This window comes from Schistocerca serialis, chromosome 4 (assembly GCF_023864345.2).
Source record: "Schistocerca serialis cubense isolate TAMUIC-IGC-003099 chromosome 4, iqSchSeri2.2, whole genome shotgun sequence".
NCBI classification, from domain to species: domain Eukaryota; kingdom Metazoa; phylum Arthropoda; class Insecta; order Orthoptera; family Acrididae; genus Schistocerca; species Schistocerca serialis.
Window position 1 is genome coordinate 687,437,067 of NC_064641.1, and position 20,245 is coordinate 687,457,311.

At 39.1% G+C, this 20,245-nt stretch overlaps 1 protein-coding gene across 1 annotated transcript in view; it reads left to right on the forward strand.

The window, feature by feature from the left end:
• LOC126473182 (cytosolic Fe-S cluster assembly factor nubp1) overlaps positions 1-19,846 on the forward strand; it is a 42,073-nt gene extending 22,227 nt beyond the window's left edge. The window contains exons 5-9 of the mRNA XM_050100070.1: positions 574-606; positions 845-935; positions 2,997-3,262; positions 9,058-9,244; positions 19,582-19,846. Of these exons, the coding sequence (XP_049956027.1) occupies positions 574-606; positions 845-935; positions 2,997-3,262; positions 9,058-9,244; positions 19,582-19,631 (627 nt within the window). The 3' untranslated portion in view covers positions 19,632-19,846. The remainder of the gene's footprint in view (positions 1-573; positions 607-844; positions 936-2,996; positions 3,263-9,057; positions 9,245-19,581) is intronic.
• Positions 19,847-20,245: the final 399 nt, after the last annotated feature.

The following is a 20,245-nucleotide window of genomic DNA, read 5'->3' on the forward strand; positions in this document are numbered from 1 at the left end:
GTCGGCATAGAACATGATTTTGTGAGAGGTCCCTCCATCTACCTCTTTCCCCTCCCACCTCTCCGCACCCCCTGCCTCCCCCTCTAACTTCCTTCCATCACATAACGTTCCTCAGAAGGGACATGATGTCCTTCCCATTCCTTCCCTAACCTGACCTAGTGCTGCATCTCCTATGGCTGAGATGTTAAATCTAGTCACCTTCCCTTCCTCTACATTCTCTCCCCTACTCACACTCATAAACTATTTTTATCACTAAAGTGCATCATGGTACTTTTTTAAGGCATCTTCTACAATCTTTACACTTTGGAGACTATAACTACATTAAAATAACTTCGTGACTGACGTTTCAATGTGCCGAGTGGTGTGCTAACTGTATTGCCTGTTTTGTTGCCACGTGCAGAACCATGTCAGGTGTTGCTGGCTGCAGTCAACAATGCAGCCCTCAATCACTGCATTCTCTCAGTCACAATGTTTTTTTATTCAAGGTGCAGGAAATATTTTACTATATTCAGATGTATTCTTTTTTTAATTTTTATTTGCCAGTGATGCAGCATTTGTTCCTTTTGTTTATAGGTTCATCAGAGCCTCTCTGGGTGGTCACCTGTGGTGAGTATTATTCTGTGTACAACGTAAATGAATTGTTAGATATGCACTAAGTTATTAATGTCTTAAATGTTTATACTGTTGACTGACATACAGAAGAATGGAACTAATATATTTCACTCATTTCTTTCTTTCATGTTTTTAAAGAAAAAAAGGAAAAAGTTTTAATTTTTGTGTCTGAAATTGATGTGCACATGTGCAGTATTTCTTGTATGACTCTGATGCATTTACATTTTTTCAGTTTGTAGATGACAATTTGTCTGTCATGTCTATTGGATTCCTTTTGGAGAGTCCAGAATCAGCCATCATATGGAGAGGCCCAAAGAAGAATGGTGAGTTTAACATGTTTGGGCATAAAAGTAGAACTGGGATGAAAGTAGGAAACTGGTTATTGACTAATATGTGAAGCTGATTTGATATAGCCTGTGGGTATGTAATTGAAAATAGAAAGCTAATATAATTAATTTTTGATTTACCGGGATCAGTTATTCTCATGCGATGGGTAACATTTCAGTATGAAATAGGTATGCGGGAAATAAGTGGCAAAGCATTCAACCAGTAAGCAAGAACCTATCATGTGAATGTCGATTCCCACTTGTAATTTTTGTTGATTAAATGATTTTTTTTTAGAAATCAATCAAAATGTGTCGGAAAAGAATAGCAAATAATGCACGTTTCAGTTTTAGCTGTAAGCTGCTTGAGAGCAGATATGCCAAGATTCTTTACACCTCGTATCTTGGCAAAATTGCACACTCCTGGCACATAACTGTATTGCTCATGGTTTCTCTGTCTCATTACATGAGATATATTATTCTTTTCCATAGACATATAGCAAGAAGATCCTTGTGAATGTCAAACATGTCAAAAAGCTATAACATGGATTAGGTATTTCACTTGAGAATATGCGTAGATTTAGTCTTTATTTCAAAGATCCATAGTGAAGTGGTCCTCGAGGGTGTGTAACAAGTAAAAAATATTGAAATCTCAATTTCATGAATAACAACACCTTGCCCCCCTCCCCCTTCCCCACCCAGACAACAGTTTCTTCCAGTGTTCACTTACTGCACTTAAGATGTGCAAAAGCTGAAAATTATAGTTACAAACTTCTAGGACTTGTAGAAGGGAGCGAGTAGATAATATTTTAACTGGAACCCATGTCTGGAAACATATCGTTACCATGCTACTACCATTTGAAAAAATGTTGGTAATGGAACCACTTTTACAAGTAATTGATTAGGCATGACCTACTACATCACTTGTTTTGCATTGTATACTTGTTGTAGTATGCCCTTTTTCTATTCGGGTGTGTCGTGTCTCGTTGGAGCACCAGAGCCATGCATGATGACAGTGAGGGTACCCTTTCTTGAAGTCATTGCGTAATTGTGGTGAAAAGGGTATGCACTGGATGTGTACATCGTTGAGAATGATCTTGATAAAGCAACAAGCAACTTTTCCTTTACCATGAGCTTTGCCATTCAGAAGAATCACATCAGTGTGTTTTGCAAACATGTTCTCGATGATGTTGCCCTAACACTCACAGACATGTGAATCAGGCTCGAACCAGGTCAGAGAGGTAGGAAAGATGTCAAATGACATCAGCCAGTCTGACGTAACCACATCCCACCATGACTACGCTGTTGCTTAGCTACCTTGCAAAAACATTTTTAAACGACTGTAACGTGGGAACGGTACACTTCCGGATGTGGGTTCCTATTCAAAATGTTATAAGTCTTTTTTTTTTTCGTAATTACAAAGGCCATGGCTTGTTTGTTGGCAGTTTTAGTACCACTAGATCAATTAAAAACTGAACATGTTAAATGCATCATCTTTTTGTAACAAGATTTTGGCATTTAATGGTGCCTGAATGGAATGTACTGAGCAAGGGGTCTCAGTAGTTACGAGACTGGAGAGGATTGGAGTTCAAATCCTGTCTGGCTAGCCAGATTTAAATTTTGTGTGGTTTCCTTTAATAGATGGAATGTGGATATTGGCATGGTACCTTCGAACAGGACGTCTCAAATTTGTTTCCTCATTCTTGCCCATCTGGAGCGTGTGATCTAATGCCCTCATTGTCAACGAGCTGTTAAACTCTTAATCTTTCTTCTTTTTTTCTTAATATAATGTGTGGTGTTGTAGTCATTTTCGTGATATTCATGTATCTGAAAACATTGGAAACATAGTTCAGAGCTAAGCAACACTTTTAAAGAAGTAAAATAGTTTAGCGTGCAAACTTTGGCTTTGGATATTGAAATAATTTTGTTGTTGTGTTTAGTCAGTGCAATTGTCTGTTGTAAAAAGGTATCCACAATTGTGTTTGCTCAGTTACATTTCCATAACAGTTTTAGTTCAGTTTGGTGCAAAAGGTTATGCAACATCACTTTTTCTGGTTCTAGGCATGATACGGCAGTTTCTCAGTGATGTTGACTGGGGTGAGTTGGATTATCTTGTGATTGATACTCCACCTGGTACATCAGATGAACATTTATCAGCTGCTCAGTATTTAAGTAATGCTGGGCTAACGGGAGCTGTAATTGTTACAACACCTCAAGAAGTTGCTTTACTGGATGTCCGAAAGGAGATTGACTTCTGCAGGAAAGTTCAAATTCCTGTTTTAGGTGTTGTAGAGAATATGGCTGCATTTGTCTGTCCAAAATGCAAGGTACACAAGTGCATAAGTAAATTTTCAACTATTTGTTATTGCCTTAGACGTACTGTTATAAGGTAGCAGGTGTGTGTGTGTGTGTGTGTGTGTGTGTGTGTGTGTGTGTGTGTGTGTGTCTATATATTTGTGATTAAAAATAGCATGTTGATATGATATGATACAGGTCAGAGAAAAATTAAATAACACAGAAAATGAGGATAAGAAACTATAAAGACATGAAATAAAATGTTTAATGATATCAATATAATGGAAGGAAACATTCCACGTGGGAAAAATTATATATAAAAACAAAGATGAGGTGACTTACCGAACAAAAGCGCTGGCAGGTCAATAGACACACAAACATACACACAAAATTCAAGCTTTCGCAACAAACTGTTGCCTCATAAGGAAAGAGGGAAGGAGAGGGGAAGACGAAAGGAAGTGGGTTTTACGGGAGAGGGTAAGGAGTCATTCCAATCCCGGGAGCGGAAAGACTTACCTTAGGGGGAAAAAAGGACAGGTATACACTCGCACACACGCACATATCCATCCACACATACAGACACAAGCAGACATATTTTTTTAAATATGTCTGCTTGTGTCTGTATGTGTGGATGGATATGTGCGTGTGTGCGAGTGTATACCTGTCCTTTTTTCCCCCTAAGGTAAGTCTTTCCGCTCCCGGGATTGGAATGACTCCTTACCCTCTCCCGTAAAACCCACTTCCTTTCGTCTTCCCCTCTCCTTCCCTCTTTCCTGATGAGGCAACAGTTTGTTGCGAAAGCTTGAATTTTGTGTGTATGTTTGTGTTTGTTTGTGTGTCTATCGACCTGCCAGCGCTTTTGTTCGGTAAGTCACCTCATCTTTGTTTTTATATATAAAATGTTTAATGATTTATAGATAAGCCTTGAGCTATTATTGAAAAACAAATCTTAAGCTTTTGTGTACTGCAGATTTCTTTATCAGGATTTGACTGAAAACTAGATAGAGGAAAAAGTGTAGAAGCATTGAGATATATTTTGTTGGATCATGTTCCCCCGTGAGCACAATTATGAGGAATTTTATCTTTTCATTTGTTGATACTGCCATGGTATTTTATCATCATCCGTTCTTGCACCTTATAATATACACTAACCTTCATGAAAGTTGCATGACCTGAAAAGAGTAGCCGGAATGAAACCCATCTTGCAAGATGTGTAGAGCGTTGTACCAATAGTAAGTTATTAACATACAGAGAGGCGGCATAGATGTAGTCCCAGCAGTGCCCTCCCTTGCGTGACCACTAAGCACCAGTGTTACACTACACTGTGTCAACTGAAGTGAAAAATTAAAGGAAGAGGCTGGTATGCTTCATCAAGGTTGTGAGGTACAGTATCAGAACGTAACTTGAGTTTAAGTGGCAGTTGATTGTTGTCTGCAAAACGGGTGAAGTACTGATTGACAAAATATACCTTTGGGCAAGTCGAGCTTGAGTTTGGCCTACAGCAATGGCGACATATGTATTATCTGCTTATGTGGTGACCAAAATCTGGTAAGCTCCCTGGTTGAGCATCATAACATAGAAAACCCAAGTATTACAGTTGGGGGTGATATCAAATACAACATGCAGTCTTGACTTCTACATAATGAAGGCAGTCTGAATAGCAGCTGCTACATCAAGGGTGCAACATGTACATATCAGATATGATATATAGGGTATTTGGAAATTCCTGTCACAAACTTCTAGGATGTGTAGAGGGGAGTGAGTATATAATATTTTGCATAGGAACCCATGTCCAGAAACATACCATTTCAACACAGATGTTTAACTGATCCACTTCTGCTTGAGGAATAGGATTAGGCATGACACAGTACAGCTATTAGGTAACTGTCCAAAGGAAACTAAAGAAACATCCACTTATCATTAAAGCATGTTTGTTTGCATTAAAATTTAAACATTGCATGTTTACTTTATTCCAAAGCAAAAAAGAACCCAGCATACTGTACATACAATCAGTACTAATGCAGTACAACAGTGACTCGATGTGGCGACTACTGCTATTGTTACAGACACTGTGTCTACGAAGTATGTTCTGGTACACACTCTCCATTCCAGCTGGTGTGTCTTCATTTTCCAGTGCAGCTGTCAGAACTCATGCCAGCAGATCTTCCTCTGTCTCTGCAGGAGTCTTGTAAATTAAACTTTGCATAAAACTATGATAAATGGATATTTCATTATGTTTTGTTTTGGTTTGTTACTTAAAACTTGTACTGCATCATGCCTAATTCAGTTCCTCAAGCAGAAGTGGATGAGTTAAACATCTGAATTGAAACCATAATAGAATGAAAATTGTATGTTTCCAGACATGGATTCCTGCACAAAGTATTATGTACTCAACCCCTCTACAAGTCCTTGAAGTTCATAATGGGAATTTCTGAACACCCTGTATAATTCTGTAATTTTAATCTTTTGTGTTATCACATTCTTAATTTGTAGTATAAAGTTCATTTCATGTTAGTGTAAGACCTTCTAAAAACTAAAACCCAGAATATGTCGTTATCTGTTCATCAGTGCAGTTTCTTGCATCCCAACTATACCAATTGAAGGGTCAGTGGAAGAAAGTGTTAACCCTCAGTTTAGTAAGGCTTATAGTAGCCCCTTTATCAGTTGTATTTTCAAAGGTATCACATGCTGGCACTGATTAGTACCACATACACCACTAAGAAATACTATTATATAAATTATTTTGTTACATAATATTTAGGTTCTAGTCTCTGAATTTAATTGATCATATAATATGCAGTGACTCAAAATATTCTCTTGTTAGTTAGCACTTTCTTTCACCAGTCCCTTCAATTATTATGGTTGGTAAATTTAAAAGTTACAGCTCATTATTTATATATTCGAGTTCTACTCTCTGATTTTGTAATTTGATATAAATATAACTGAATAAATGAAAAGATAGGAAGAGGAGGAGGGAAAAGCCTATAAGAAATGAGGCAGCAAAGGAGGAGAGGTGAACAAATGCTAAGAAACGGAAGAAGTATGAAAAATGTGTGAAGTTGAAACAAATAGAGGAAAAAGGTAGAAATGAAACATAAGCAAACATCTTAATGTAACAGAGTGATGTAGTGTACTAGAAAATGGAGAAGAGACTTGTTGAGAGTTTGGTCCCATATTGCAAGTGACACTTGTGTATTTATCTACAAAATCTTAAGACATAATACTAGATGGAAAAACTCTGTCTTGTTCATAACAAAATACAACCAGTTCCAAAGTGACCCTAGTAGTGAAATGATAAGTATGTCTCTGGTCATGTTGCTGCTAAATACATATTCTCTTTGTCAGTGTCTTAATTGCTAATGTCAGTGATGATTTCAGTTGAGATTACCTTTTCTTGTAATTTAACGTTATTCTTCTCTGAATTTGTATTCTTACTCCAGGTTCACACTGGTGATGTGTGAGATTTTGTTTCATTTGTGAAATAACTTTGAACATTTTATGTGGGAGTTACTCAGTAAGGTCAGGAGGGGAAATACTCCATTTTATCCATATGATTGTCGGTATGGCAGTTCGACAAAAATACGGAAACACCATGAAAAATGCATGCTTCAACATAAACGCCGATACTAGCTGAGCCTGTAGGTTGGGCTCTTGTATTTGACCATGAGTGACACCTGTACAGTGTCCTCAATACATTTCATGTTTCAATCGTGGTCAGAAAAGTGTTCTGTGTAGTTGTGAGTGCATTATGTCAAAGTTAAGTGAATTCGAACATGGTCAAATTGTTGGTGCTTGTTTGGTGGGTGCTTCTGCAACCAAGGGAGCCAAAGTGTTGATATCGAAGATTTATACCACATATGGGGAAAGTGCAAAAACATCATCAGTTAAGTCACAATGTGGATGAACGTAAGTGATGAGTTATCATGACAGATGGTCCTTGAAGAAAACTATGATGACAGATAACGAGATGATAGCTTCAGAAGTCACTGCAGATATGAAGGTTGCACTTGCAGGTCTTGACAGCACCAAGCCTGGATTATGTAGCAATGGAAGAATGTAATTTGGGTGGATGAATGTTGGTTCATACTGTTTCCTACTTCCGATGGAGTTTATGTCTCAAGAGTGAAATGTGTTAAGGGTTCAGTGGTGATTTGGGCAGCCATATCACATTACTCTATGGGCCTAATGGTTACTGTGCAAGGTCACATTATTGCCAAGGATTATGTGGCCAATTTGGCTGATCATATCCATCCCATGGTACACCATTTGTTTTCAAAACTGATGCTGTGTTCCAAGACAACAGCTCCCTTGATCACACAACTTGTTGTCCAGGACTGGTTTTGTGAGCATGAAGCTGAACTGTCACATCTCCCCAGGCCACCACAGTTACCAGATCCCTATGTTATTGAGCCTTTTTGATCTACATTGGAGAGAAGAGTGTGTGGTTGCTAACGAGCTCCATCACCGTTCCTGAACTTGCCATTATTTTGCAGGAAGAATGATATAAGTTTCCCTTGAAACCATGCAGGACGTGTGTATCCATTTCGAGATTACTTGAATCTGTTTTGAATGACAGCAGTTTTCTTGTGCCATATTAGGCATGGTAATGTGTTGTGTTTCTGATATTTTCATACTATTGTTCACATTGTGTGTATTTCTCAAACTAATGATGATAATTAGATATTCGTTGATAATTTCACATTTTACGTAAAATAAAGGGAAGGGAACAACTCACCTACAGCAAGGGACAGGAAAAAATTGTTTTATGGCCAAATTCGGTGCTATTGTTCGCCGATTTTGGTGTTATTTTTTGTTAATGCCGGTGTTTTTTGCCAAGTTCAGTGTCCTTTTTCGCCAGTTTCGGTGTTTCTTTTGGCAAATTAGGTGACCTCTTTTTGCAGTGTCACTGTTATTTTTTTGCTGCTTTTCACGTTTTTCCTTTTGCCAATTTCGGTGATAATTTTGACGTCACATCGTAGTTCATTACACGGGAAATGAAATGTCATATTAAGATTATAAATGAACCTCAATTTTGAGGCAAACATCTTTATATGGGAAAATGACAAATTTCACAAAACTTCATAAAAATCGTCTATTTTGCATTATTTCACAAAATACTGCCAATTTCACATTATTTTTTGCATTAGGGTTTTCACGAAATTTTCTTGCCCTTACCTAAAGCTGACTGATGTGTGGCGCATAGAAACAACCAACGGAAAACTATTTACAATAGCTTTAGAGCTCTTGCTCTCTCCTTAGTGGAGGCATAGGCATTCATGCACACAATAACACAGACAACCAAAGGCACACGCCTATGACTGTGGAGAGTCAGCATCGCTGTGACCATGGATGTGTATGTTTGGGTATCTGTGTGGTTGTGTGTGTGTGAATATGTGTGCTTCTACTAGAGAAAGAGCAAGAACTCAAAAGCTTGTACACACAATTTTCTGCTGAGTGTTAGGTGCCACACATCAGTCAGCTGTAGGTGAGTGCTAGCCTCCTCGTAATTGATGTGATGAGTTATAGACTTTTTTTTGTGTGGAATGAGTAGTTGTTAATGAGACTTTTCTGACTGATACCACAAGTTCATGTATTACTTATTTGAATAGTTTGTGCTGTGTATACATAACAAAAATTAAAAAAAAAAGGCTGTCTGTGAGAACATTAAAATTTTGCAGTAAAGTTTTTTTGAAAATGTATTAATTATCATTATAGATAGTTTTGAATTTTCTGTATGTTAATACGATTTTCCCAGTCTTATATATTTTTAATTTTTGAGAACACAAATGTGATTTTATCTTCTTAGACTTATTAATCGTGTTTACAGGTGCAGTCAGAGATATTTCCAGCAGCAACTGGAGGTGCAAGGAAAATGGCAGCTGACTTGAATGTTCCATTCTTAGGTAGTCTTCCATTAGATCCTCTTCTTGCTCGTGCCTGTGATGAAGGCAAGAACTTTCTCACTGAGGTCCCCCAATCCCCTGCTGCAGTTGCATTTGCTTCTATACTGCATGGTGAGTAAATATTGATCACAGTGCTGCAGGCTATCACTTTTATATGAGATCTGTTCAAAAAATTCTAGAACTTTGTCCACAAAATTTTTCTACATTCAAAATACTCTCTTCCACAATTTATACTCCGCTCCAAAAGCTGTCTTGGTACGCCTCTTGTTGGATCATGTGAAGTGCCATCTATGAATTTTCTTTTATCTCATCTATTGTTGCAAATCTTCATCCTTTCAATGGGGTTTTCAACTTTGGAAATAGATAAAAGTCCACAGGGGCCAGGTCTGGAGAGTGCGAAGGATGATGCAGCACAAAGATCTTGCTTTTTGTTCAGTAGTCATGCACCAACAGGGATGAATGTGCTGGTGCATTATCATGATGCAAGAGTCATGAAGTGTCTTGCCACATTTCAGGCCATTTTCTTCTCAATTTTCACACAGGCATCACAACATTTCCTGATAGCACCATTGATTAACAGTTTGTCCATGTGACATGAATTCATAATTAATCAGTCCTTCAAAGGCATGGCTTTGACATTTGAGCTCACCTGAGAACCTTTTTTTGGTCTTGGAGAATATTTCCCAACCCATTGTGAAGACTGAACCTTGGTCGTAACATCATAACCGTAGACCAACATCTCATCACCAGTTATGATTCTCTTAAGAAACCTCTTGTTCTCATTTGCGTGATCCAAACGCTCTTCACAGATTGTGAGGCGAAGGTCTTCCTGGTCTTTCATGAGCTGTGGTACGAATGTCGCAGTAACACAATGCATTCCAAGGTAATGTGTCAGGATTTCATAACATGAACAACTGCAAGCTCTTGGACAGTCAGTCTTTGATTAGCATGAATAGTTTCCTTGATGTTTGGACATGAGCATCATTCGTAGACGTCGAAGGGCATCCTGAAGGTGGGTCATCTTTAACTTCCATCTGGCCATGAAGACTGGTTTGATGCACCATATTTTATTAAGTGTATGAAGCAAGACATTTCTTTTCAATTACAAGAGATGGAATATTTAGATTGAGACTTAGTGTTGGGTCATGTAGCTGAGACCTTTTTTTCAGTTTTTATCCTCTTCATTATGGAAAAGTTGTTCACGAGAATATGTTGAGAGATACATAGATATAATGTTAGCTGCAGTCCTACGTAATTTTGACAACTCTTCTGAATGAACATCATAATAACATCTTAACAAAGGAGACACTAGAACCAGCTTTGAATACTGGAAAACTGTGAGAAAGGGCATTAAAGAATGATGTGCTATAGAAGTCAAAAACTGTTTTTAGGCCCTAGAAACATTAGAATCAAAAGAGAACATGGAGGGAAAGTGGAAAGAAATTAAGTCCATGATACTAAGTATGGCGGAGGATACATTTGGAAGAAAGAAGAGAATCAAGAAGAGAAAAAGGTTCAACAAGATATTTCAGAAGGCTACAGAAAAGACAAGAAAGATGGGTGAGAATTGAGTTGCTGACAGGGCGAATGAGCAGAAAAGGTAACATTTTTTCGACATCAGAAAGGAGATGAAGTGAATCTTGAGATCAGAGAAGAGAATATGAGGTGGTACCCAAAAGGAACTGATTTTTATTTTTAAACCTATTTATTCATATTTTAACCATGAACCTTCAACCCATTCAAAGTACTCTCTGCTTGCTTTATTCCATTTTTCAAAACATTGTTTAAATTCATCTCCCACATGTGCATAAGATGAGATACAATAAACATCAGTATCATACTCCCAGTGTTTTTCAAATAATTGTCTTAAGAATAAAAATGCAATCTATTGTCGATTGGTTTGGTCAAAAGCCAGTTTGGTATTCCTTTATGTTGTTCTCTGTGAATGGTTGTAATTTTCTTGGTATTGATAGGCAGTAGGTTACTTCCAGAAAGTTGATGATACCGTTGTAGTTACCACATCCCACTTTGCTTCCCTTCTTTTCTATCAGGCATATTATGACCAATTTCCATTCTTCTGGTAATGTCTCATTGTTCCATACCAACTAGATCAGTTGGTATCCAAGTGCAATATCTCACCTCTCCCTTTGATTAATTTGCCTGTAATTCTGTTCTCCATTGGGGCTATTTTGTTTCTGAGTCTTTCGATTGCAATCTTCACATCCTCTTTAGTTGCCTCTCACTCTTCTTCATCCTTTTTTTTCTGCATTGTGTCTGCAGGTAATATCTCATTGAAGTCTGTGCAATTCAAGAGTTACGTTCTTCCCATTATGACAGGAGCATAGAGCACTATAAACACAGACAATTATCTTTTACTCTAAGTACAGATGACATTAAAAAAGAATGAATACATATTTTTGTGGTAGCAGTTGACTGTAGAAGTTCTTTGTTAAGACAAACTCAGAAGTTCTGAATTTTCCAGTCAGGCTTCACATTATGAATGATAATTACAAAGTTCAAAACCCTGGCCGACAAATACTTGAGGACATTGAATAGGAAGTACAAGAACAGTAACAAGGAGTAGGACAGAAGCTGCTTTCATAACTTAAATACATCTGCTGCAGGACTTCGAAGTGCGTGGTTACATGCAGATGATTGATGGTGGCATAACAGCATCGAAGCAGCACCCCTTGGTCATGGCAGCGGTTGTGGGAAGTGCGGTGGTGACTAGTACCATGTGTATTTCGATGTGCAGTTGACAGGCGGTGGTCGATACCACAATATCTACAGTCTGTTCTTCATTTTTTAATACGTTTATGACAGCATCCACAGGAAAGTCTATACAATGCTGTGTGTGACTTTAGAATCCTGGAGAATGGTGCAAACTTGTGTGGATGGATGAAGGTAAGCAGTGAATTTCCAAGAGGTCACATAAGAAATGTTCAGATTGAGATGGGCCTCAGACTAGAAGACGCTCTGTCATATGTTCTGTTCAGCCTCATCTTAGAGAAAGTAGTGAAGGAATGTAGGCAACAGGAGTGGGCTGGAGTACAGATTGATGATGATTTCAATTGTATTGCATACACAAATGATATGGTACTGCTAAGTGAATCAAACCACGAGTTGAAAGAAATGTACCAGAAAATGGACAACTATGTACCAGAGGCTGGGCTACAGGTGAATCATCACAAAACAGAGTTCATGCAATTAGGAAGAAGGCAAGAGCAGGGAGAATTTTTTGCGTAGATGGCATGAGGTTTAAGATAGTTCACCAGTGCAAATACTTGGAATCTTGGTTTACCAGTTACAAAAGCATAGAAACAGACATAAAGGAAAGAACAGCAGGGGGCACAAAATGCATGTATTTCCTAAGAGAGATTCTCTACTCAGATTCAGTATCAGCGAACTCGAAGATGAGACATCTGGAGGAAATGAGCACAAGACAGAAAGGAATGGAGGTATTTTGTGGTGGCAGAGTGTCGTCTGCAGGGCCTGTGATTGCTGTATATGTATGTATGTATGAGCAGATTTCAGTCTTGTGAATCTATTAGTTATAATTGCATTTCCAAAGACCCAGTATCTGGTGCAGCAGAAAATGGTGCGCTAAATAAATTTAATTCATTTTGTAGGCTACACAGTTCTGTAAACCTTGTCTTGTTAGATTGATGGAGTTGCACAGTATTTTGTTTGTAAGTCTTGAAATGTGAGTCTTGAAGGTAACTGTAGCAACGAAATGCTTTTGATAAATGTTAGGTTTACTGTAGTGAGCTGCCTTTCACATAGACAGTGTTTCTCCATGAATGCATACATTTTGCCATATACGTTAGGTAGGAGTAAGCAGAGCCTCTCCTTGAACTGACAGATTTAAGGAAGGAAGGCCAAGTCTGCAACCCATTTCTTGTCACTGTGTCTCTACTAATTGCCAGCCATTGTACCATACAAGGTAAATCAGCACCATATGCTGCTTCCAGATCTTCCAAAAATCCCTTGAACTGGCAGTGATTGACACCATGGTGCCTTACAAAATTAATACATTGTACCATGACCTTTGTGATGTCACCACACTGCACATTTTCTGCACAAAGGGCATCCTGGTGGGTAAAACAGTTGTCTTTCTCAAATTTGGTCTTGATTTGTTTCTTACGAGAGACAAAACCTTGTTGACTCAGAACTGTGTGTGGTGCAGCATCTGTCACCACAGAATAGAGCTTGGCCCATGGCAAACACATTTTCAATGGATTCACACACCACCTAAAATATATTTTGACCTGCAGTTGTGGAATCCATAGGTACATCATCTAAAAGTTCCTAGAAAACTTGTAGCTCTGAGTCAACACGCTGCACAAATATTGCAAGCTACACATAGTCTGATGTAATTCTTGAAGTTTTCCTGGCACACTGAATATTCTGCGAGGTTTTGAGGTTGCAGCTGGATCGTGTTGACTTCTTGCCACAATATTTCGGCTAGCAACTGTTCAGTCATCTTAATGCGAGTGTCTTCCTCTGGAGACTGCTGGTTCACGCTGTTGGCTTTCACTCCTGGCACTAAAAACAAATGTCAGACTTTGCCAGCTTGCCTTTCACAGCCCAGTAAGTCGGCCGTAGCTGAGCATTATATTATCACAGGACACTCTATGGACTATTCTGCCACAAAAATGTTGGCCCTAGCAAGATCGTATTGGGATTCAGTGATTAAAGAATTTTTGGAAATACGTCTAGCACAAGATCTTGTAAATCATGAAGGTGACTTTCAACTGGACAATACTTGGGGTCCAGTGGTCTCTTTAATTTCTTCTGAGAGAAAACATTTTATTCATAAAGACGTGTCTGGCGACATGTGACATTTGTTTTTAGCACCACGAGTGCATTCTAACATAGGGTGGACTTTACGTATGTGCCTGCATGTCACAGAAGGAACAGTATTTGCAGATTATGTGGATTTTGGTAGAGGACACTCCTGAGATGGCCTCTAATGTGCATACGTCTCCACATCAGTTTTTGCTATGAAGCTGACATTTGTGAACTAGCAGTCTCCAGTGGCTGATGTTCACCTGAAAATGGTGACTGAATGGTTGCCAGCCGAAATATTGTGGCGAGAAGTCAATATGATCCGGCTGCAGTCCCGAACATCATAGAATAGAATTACACCAGAGGTTTCATCAAGTGCTAATGAGTAAGTAACAAAATTCTGACCTTTCTCCTCCAGTTGGTCTTCCATATAGGCACACATGCCTCAAATCAGACAAGAAAGTATTTGTTTGGACAGGCAAAATTCTTCAAACTTCATTACCTCTCCTCATGGAGTAATTGAGACTGATGCACATGAAGAACATGCACCAAGTCTACGATTTTTTCTGTCTCAAATTACCTGTTGCTGTACTTGGCCCTTCAGTGTGGCAATAAGTTGCTTCCTTGCACTGCCGACCAGCTCTTCAAAATGTGTGATGTGATGGCATATGTTGTAACAGAGAATATTGTACTTCTTGATTGTATTAAGTATCTTACGGCACACTAGGCACTGAGGCAACCCACCTTAACCAACAAGTAAGAATAGTGCTTCCCAATGGATGGAAAATGGCAGTGGGATTTTTTGAGAAGACATCATTATAGCTATGTTTGCTGTGAAGTGCGAAGTTTTAACATATGATGCCAAGAATTGGGTGTCCATCCAAGTGTGCCCACAGAGCAATGCACAAATGCAGCATAGTAGGACTGCCTGGCGGGTTGCCTATCCACGTGGGCCTGCCCATGGGCGAGATGAGGAGTGCATGCAAGCATCCCATGCATGATGGGGCAGCATTGGAATAGCCTAGTTTAAGTGCCTCCGTGCACATTGTAATTAGTCTAATCTTTTGCTTAGGTTCCTACGGGCTGAAGAATATCCCTTGCTATTATTCCAAAAGAAGTGCCCAAATGTGTGAGAATTGTAATTAAATTGTTTAAGCATTACTATTAGTTACAGCCCAACCATCACTTCAGAAATCGCTACGTATTCCGACATAACCATAGTTTTACATCACTTGATAACGTCTTCCTTCAAAACAAAGTTAATGCATTTTTGTAACAAAATAATATGCCAATAATTCACGTGTTTTTTTGCAAAAGGTGCCACACCTTCAGCGGTCGAAGGTAGTTGGTATACTGTCTGGAAGAGGAACTACCATAGCTCTTGTTTATTGTTGCTATCTTACCTTCCATTTGGAATAATACTGAAGTTTTAGCCCAACCCACATCTGATAACACAACTATGACAAACACTACACACAGTATAGCTATTGTTAGGATGGCATTGTTAGAAGACAAAGTAGTAGTAGCACATTGCTCAAACTTTTAACATCCCCTACCAATTCAGAATTAGGCAAATCAAAGCTCAAGAAAGTTTATTGCCTAATGGTTATAAATATTGTGGTTGTAAACATTACTTGAAAGTAAACACCTACCCAATGACATTGTATTTCCACTAAACATTTTTTCACCAGTCATGTTGTTTTATTAAATGTAAATGGTGGAAATTAATCATTACAGTACTGCAGAAGCAAGATTCTGAACATTGATAATTTGAAGGGACCAATAAAAATTATCATAAACTGCGGGAAAACATTGTCTGTTTAGCCAAACTGTATAGCAAATGTGGGTACAGAGGTCCTTGTGCACACACAGTGGCCTACAGTATTGGTAAGTCCAAGATGACATACAAATAATGTTGCCACTCAGTGCACAGTTGAGGTGTGGAACAATCAACAGGCACATAATCAAGATCAGAATCGTTGCTAAGCTTTTGGGCAAGTCCCTTCCTCTTTCTTTCTGTCTTTCTCTCTGCCTTTGACAACTATGTTGTACTGATCCTGGTGCTGTTGCCCAACTGGAGTGAGAGGTTGTGTCAGGTGGGGAGAGTGAGAGGACTTGGAGGAGAAGGGGAGCAGGAGAGGTGGAGGGAAGGCAAGCTGACAGTTGGGATGGAGAGGCAGGAAGGAATGGGTTAGGATTGTGGCACTGGTTACCTGAAAATCGTTCAGAAAGAGTACGTTGCCTGTAGATCATGATGAAGTGAGTTATGAGGAGGGATAGGCTGAAGATGAAACAGAGGAAGAGAGAACTGTGGAGAGGACATTGCAGGTGTAGATTAAAGGAGTGAAGTGGGAGGCACGAGGGCAGGTTGGAGGAGAGTGTGGGACAAGGCATAGTGGAGATCATGAGGCCAAGAGGACTGCAGGATCTAAACATGGGTTGTAAGAACTGTTCCCATCTACCATAACTCAGAGAAGCTAGCATTGCAGAGGAGGATCCGGGTGATACAGGTTGCTGAAGTGGGTATTGAAGCTGAACATCTGCCAAGTTGCCACTGGCTTGTCCATTGCTGTTGGACACAGTTTTGGTGTGTCCTTTCATTCAAGGGGATAGTTGGTTGGGGGTTGCATCCACATAAAAATTTTTCCCACGTGGAATGTTTCCCTCTATTATATTCATATCATTAATTTGAAGCCAACAATCACGTTTGTTATTGTTATCGTTATTGTTATTGTCACTGTTACATTTCGAAGTCTTTTCTGTCGTCTTATTTCCTCCTTCTGTTTTTGCCAGCAGTTTCACTTTCTATTCACCTTCTCCCTTTTTTACCGTAATCCAGTATACAATTTTATCCCGTCGATATACACTCAATAATACTCCTTACCCTCTCCCTTAAAACCCATATCCTTTTGTCTTTCCTTCTCCTTCCCTCTTTCCTGACGAGGCAACCATTGGTTGCGAAAGCTAGAATTTTGTGTGTATGTTTGTGTTTGTTTGTGTGTCTATCGACCTGCCAGCGCTTTTGTTTGGTAAGAATGATTGAAATATTATTTATGAGCCTTGCTCAGCATGTTAATACAGTGAATAGTTGCCTTTACTCCTTCCATTGTTTGTATTCCACTAAAGACTTCCTAGCATCATGTTGACACTTTTTACTATTTTTAATGACATAGGACATTAATGGATGTGGATTATGAAACAGTTGTTGGAATGTTTTGGAGGAAGTTTTTGCAAGATGTTTAGAACTAACATCAAATCCTACAGCAAACTTCTATATTCTAGAAATATTATCCCCACAAGTTGACAGTTTGAGTTTCACCAAAAATGAATCTGTAACTCTTTAGTGAATATATATATGCTGAATAAACTAGTTTATTCATTTTTAAATCACATATAACAATAATCACGCATACTTCACTTGTAACTTAACTAAAGCATTATATTAATTCTAAGGTTTGGGTGTCCAATTAAGGTTTTGATCTATGTCTAATGTCAGAAACTTTACATTATCTGCTTCTCATATTTCACTAAACAATGGAAAGTCCAAGATAGAGTAGCAACAGTGTGGAAAGTATAGATTGCTACTCACCACGTAGAGAAGGTGCTGAGTTTGTCATGCACAATTAAAAGGCTGCTAAACATTTGCCAAAAATGTCCTCCTTCCAAAATAGAGCATGCACACACACCAGCACAAGTAACACACACACACACACACACACACACACACACACACACACACACACACACACGCAAACAAACACATATATATGGTTACTGTCTCTGGCTGCTGGGTCCTGACTACAGACTGCATCTGCTTCTGACGTGTGCAGCAATCTAGGGTGGGCAGTGGGGATAGGAGGTGGTATGGGACATGAAGAGGGAGTGATGGTAGGGTTGGGTAGGGGTGAGGGAGGATGTTGTGCTGTTTTTGAGAGCATGCAGGGATGTGGTGGAGGAAAGGCTGTTAGGTACAGAGTTGGGAGATTGTGCTATTGGGGGGGGGGGGGGGGGGGGACGATAGATATAATGGAGGGAAAAGACTTTAGTGTGTTGGTGGAATAGAAGGTGTGTGTAATGCTGAAGTGGGATCGGGGAAGGTTAAAGATAGAGAGAGGACAGAGGTTAGTGAAGGTTGAGGCCAGGAGGTTACGGGAATGAGGGATATGTTGTAGGGAGATTTCCTACCTGCGCAATTCAGGAAAGCTGGTGTTGGTAGGAAGGTTCCAGATGGTGTCGGCTGTGAAACAGACATTGAAGTGATGCACATTGTGTTGGGCAGCATGTCCAGCAACTGGATGATCCAGCTGTCTCTTGGCCATAGTTTTGCAGTGGCCACTCAAGTGAACAGACAGCTAGTTAGTTGTCATGCCCACATAGAAAGCAGGACAGTGATTGCAGCTTAGCTTCTGTATTGCATGACAGCTTTCACAGGTAGCTTTGGCCTTTATGGAATAGGAGATGCATATGACAGGATTGGAGGAGGTGGTAGTGGGAGGATGTATGGGGCAGGTCTTGCATCTAGGTCTATTGGAGAGATATGAGCCATGAAGCAAGGGTTTGGGAGCAAGTGTGGTACGGGGATGGACAAGGATATGCGTAGGTTCAGTTGGTGATGAAATACCCCTATGGGAGGGGTGGGGAGCTTGCTGGTTAGGCTGCTCCCCACTTTAGGGCAGAACCCTACTACCCTTACCACTCTCTGCCCCATACTGCCTCCTCACCCTCACCACCCAGTTCAGACAGCTTCACGGATCAGACACAGGTGCAGTCCATGTGTGTGTGTGTGTGTGTGTGTGTGCATGTGTGTGGTCACACGCTATTTTGGAAGAAGGACCTTTTTCTTCAAAAGCTTAAATGTTCAGCAAGTTTTTCATTGAGCCAGACTGCAACTCGGCTCCTCCATGTGGTAAGTAGCAATCTATTCTTTCCATATATTTCTCACGTTTCATCGTTTCAGATGATGATTTTTATATCTCGTGAGATCTACAAAAAGTACTGAATTGTATGTGCTGAGTCGTGTCAAAATCATGGTAATCCATTAGCCTTTAACCATCTGTTGTTTTCAAGTACTTCACTATAAGCAATTTCAGTGGATGGACTTGGTATCAAGTCCAGAAGGAATAAACTGATAGATCTGAAATGAATGTGCTAGGTGTCTAAAGCATGTAATTGACTTTTGAGTCACTTCGTTGCATGGACATAAAGGAAACTCTCTTCACTCCAGATCATCATGTGTACTTGACTACTTTGCTTTCCCCCTCTTCTCTTGCATCATTTCCTTTTGCTGTCACAAGACCCACCAACTGGAATCTTGCTGAAAGCCTTTATCTAATTAATTGGAGTACATTGGATCATTCATTATCTCCTCCTAGCAGAAATCTTCAGCACGAGTGTAACTCCAAGACATGATAATATACTTTTGTGATTTGCTTGCGTAGTAGGCACTATGCTTGATGGTTTATTTCATGTAGTTCTCTCATCATTCGAGCCAAACTTAAATAAAATTCTCATTTGCAGATTTGAATAGTAGCTACAACCTCTGTGAAAATGCACGTTCTTTAAATACGCAATTTCAACTGTAGTTATGTGTTTAATATATAGCATAAAATGATATTTTCCACTAAATGAATTCGATTTTATTCATTGTTTTATTGTTGCAGGCATCACAACAGCATGTGAAAGTAAGCCAAGTGCCATGGATATTGGCTAACAATTTTCACGAACAAAATCTTGAAGAAGTTATACGTATCTGTGATAAACATTACATATGTATATAATATTTTTTATTCATAGCATCGTGGATAGGTACAATTTCACTGGCTGTCACTTGCTCATACGTGTTTGAAATTAATTTAATGTTATTTTGAATCCTGATTTTTCATGTATTTGTTTTGCATTTGTTTGAGAATAGAAATATTTTGAGTACATCTGAGTTTTCTTTTGTAAAAATCCTAGATTTTATATTTATAGAAAGAGAAGCTACCTTATTGAAGGGGAAAAAATGAAGATTTATAGTGAGTACATCAAAGGCTCTTCATATTTCAGTCCCATGGGTTCATACCAATTGCTTTCCAACTTACATAAACTTAAGTCCATAACAGATTTGTAAAACCCACGGCTAGTGTTCGTTGTGATAGAATTGGTGAGCACCAAATACATAAGAATCAAAGACATTACTTATTCTCTGTTGTTCTATACGAGGGTTGGAACTTTAATAGTGGCAACTATTTATTTCTAGCTCATACAAAATAGATATGTGTTTCAAAGTTTTACTGACCTTCAAAGTAGTCACCAGCATTGTGTATAACCCATTGCCAGCGATGT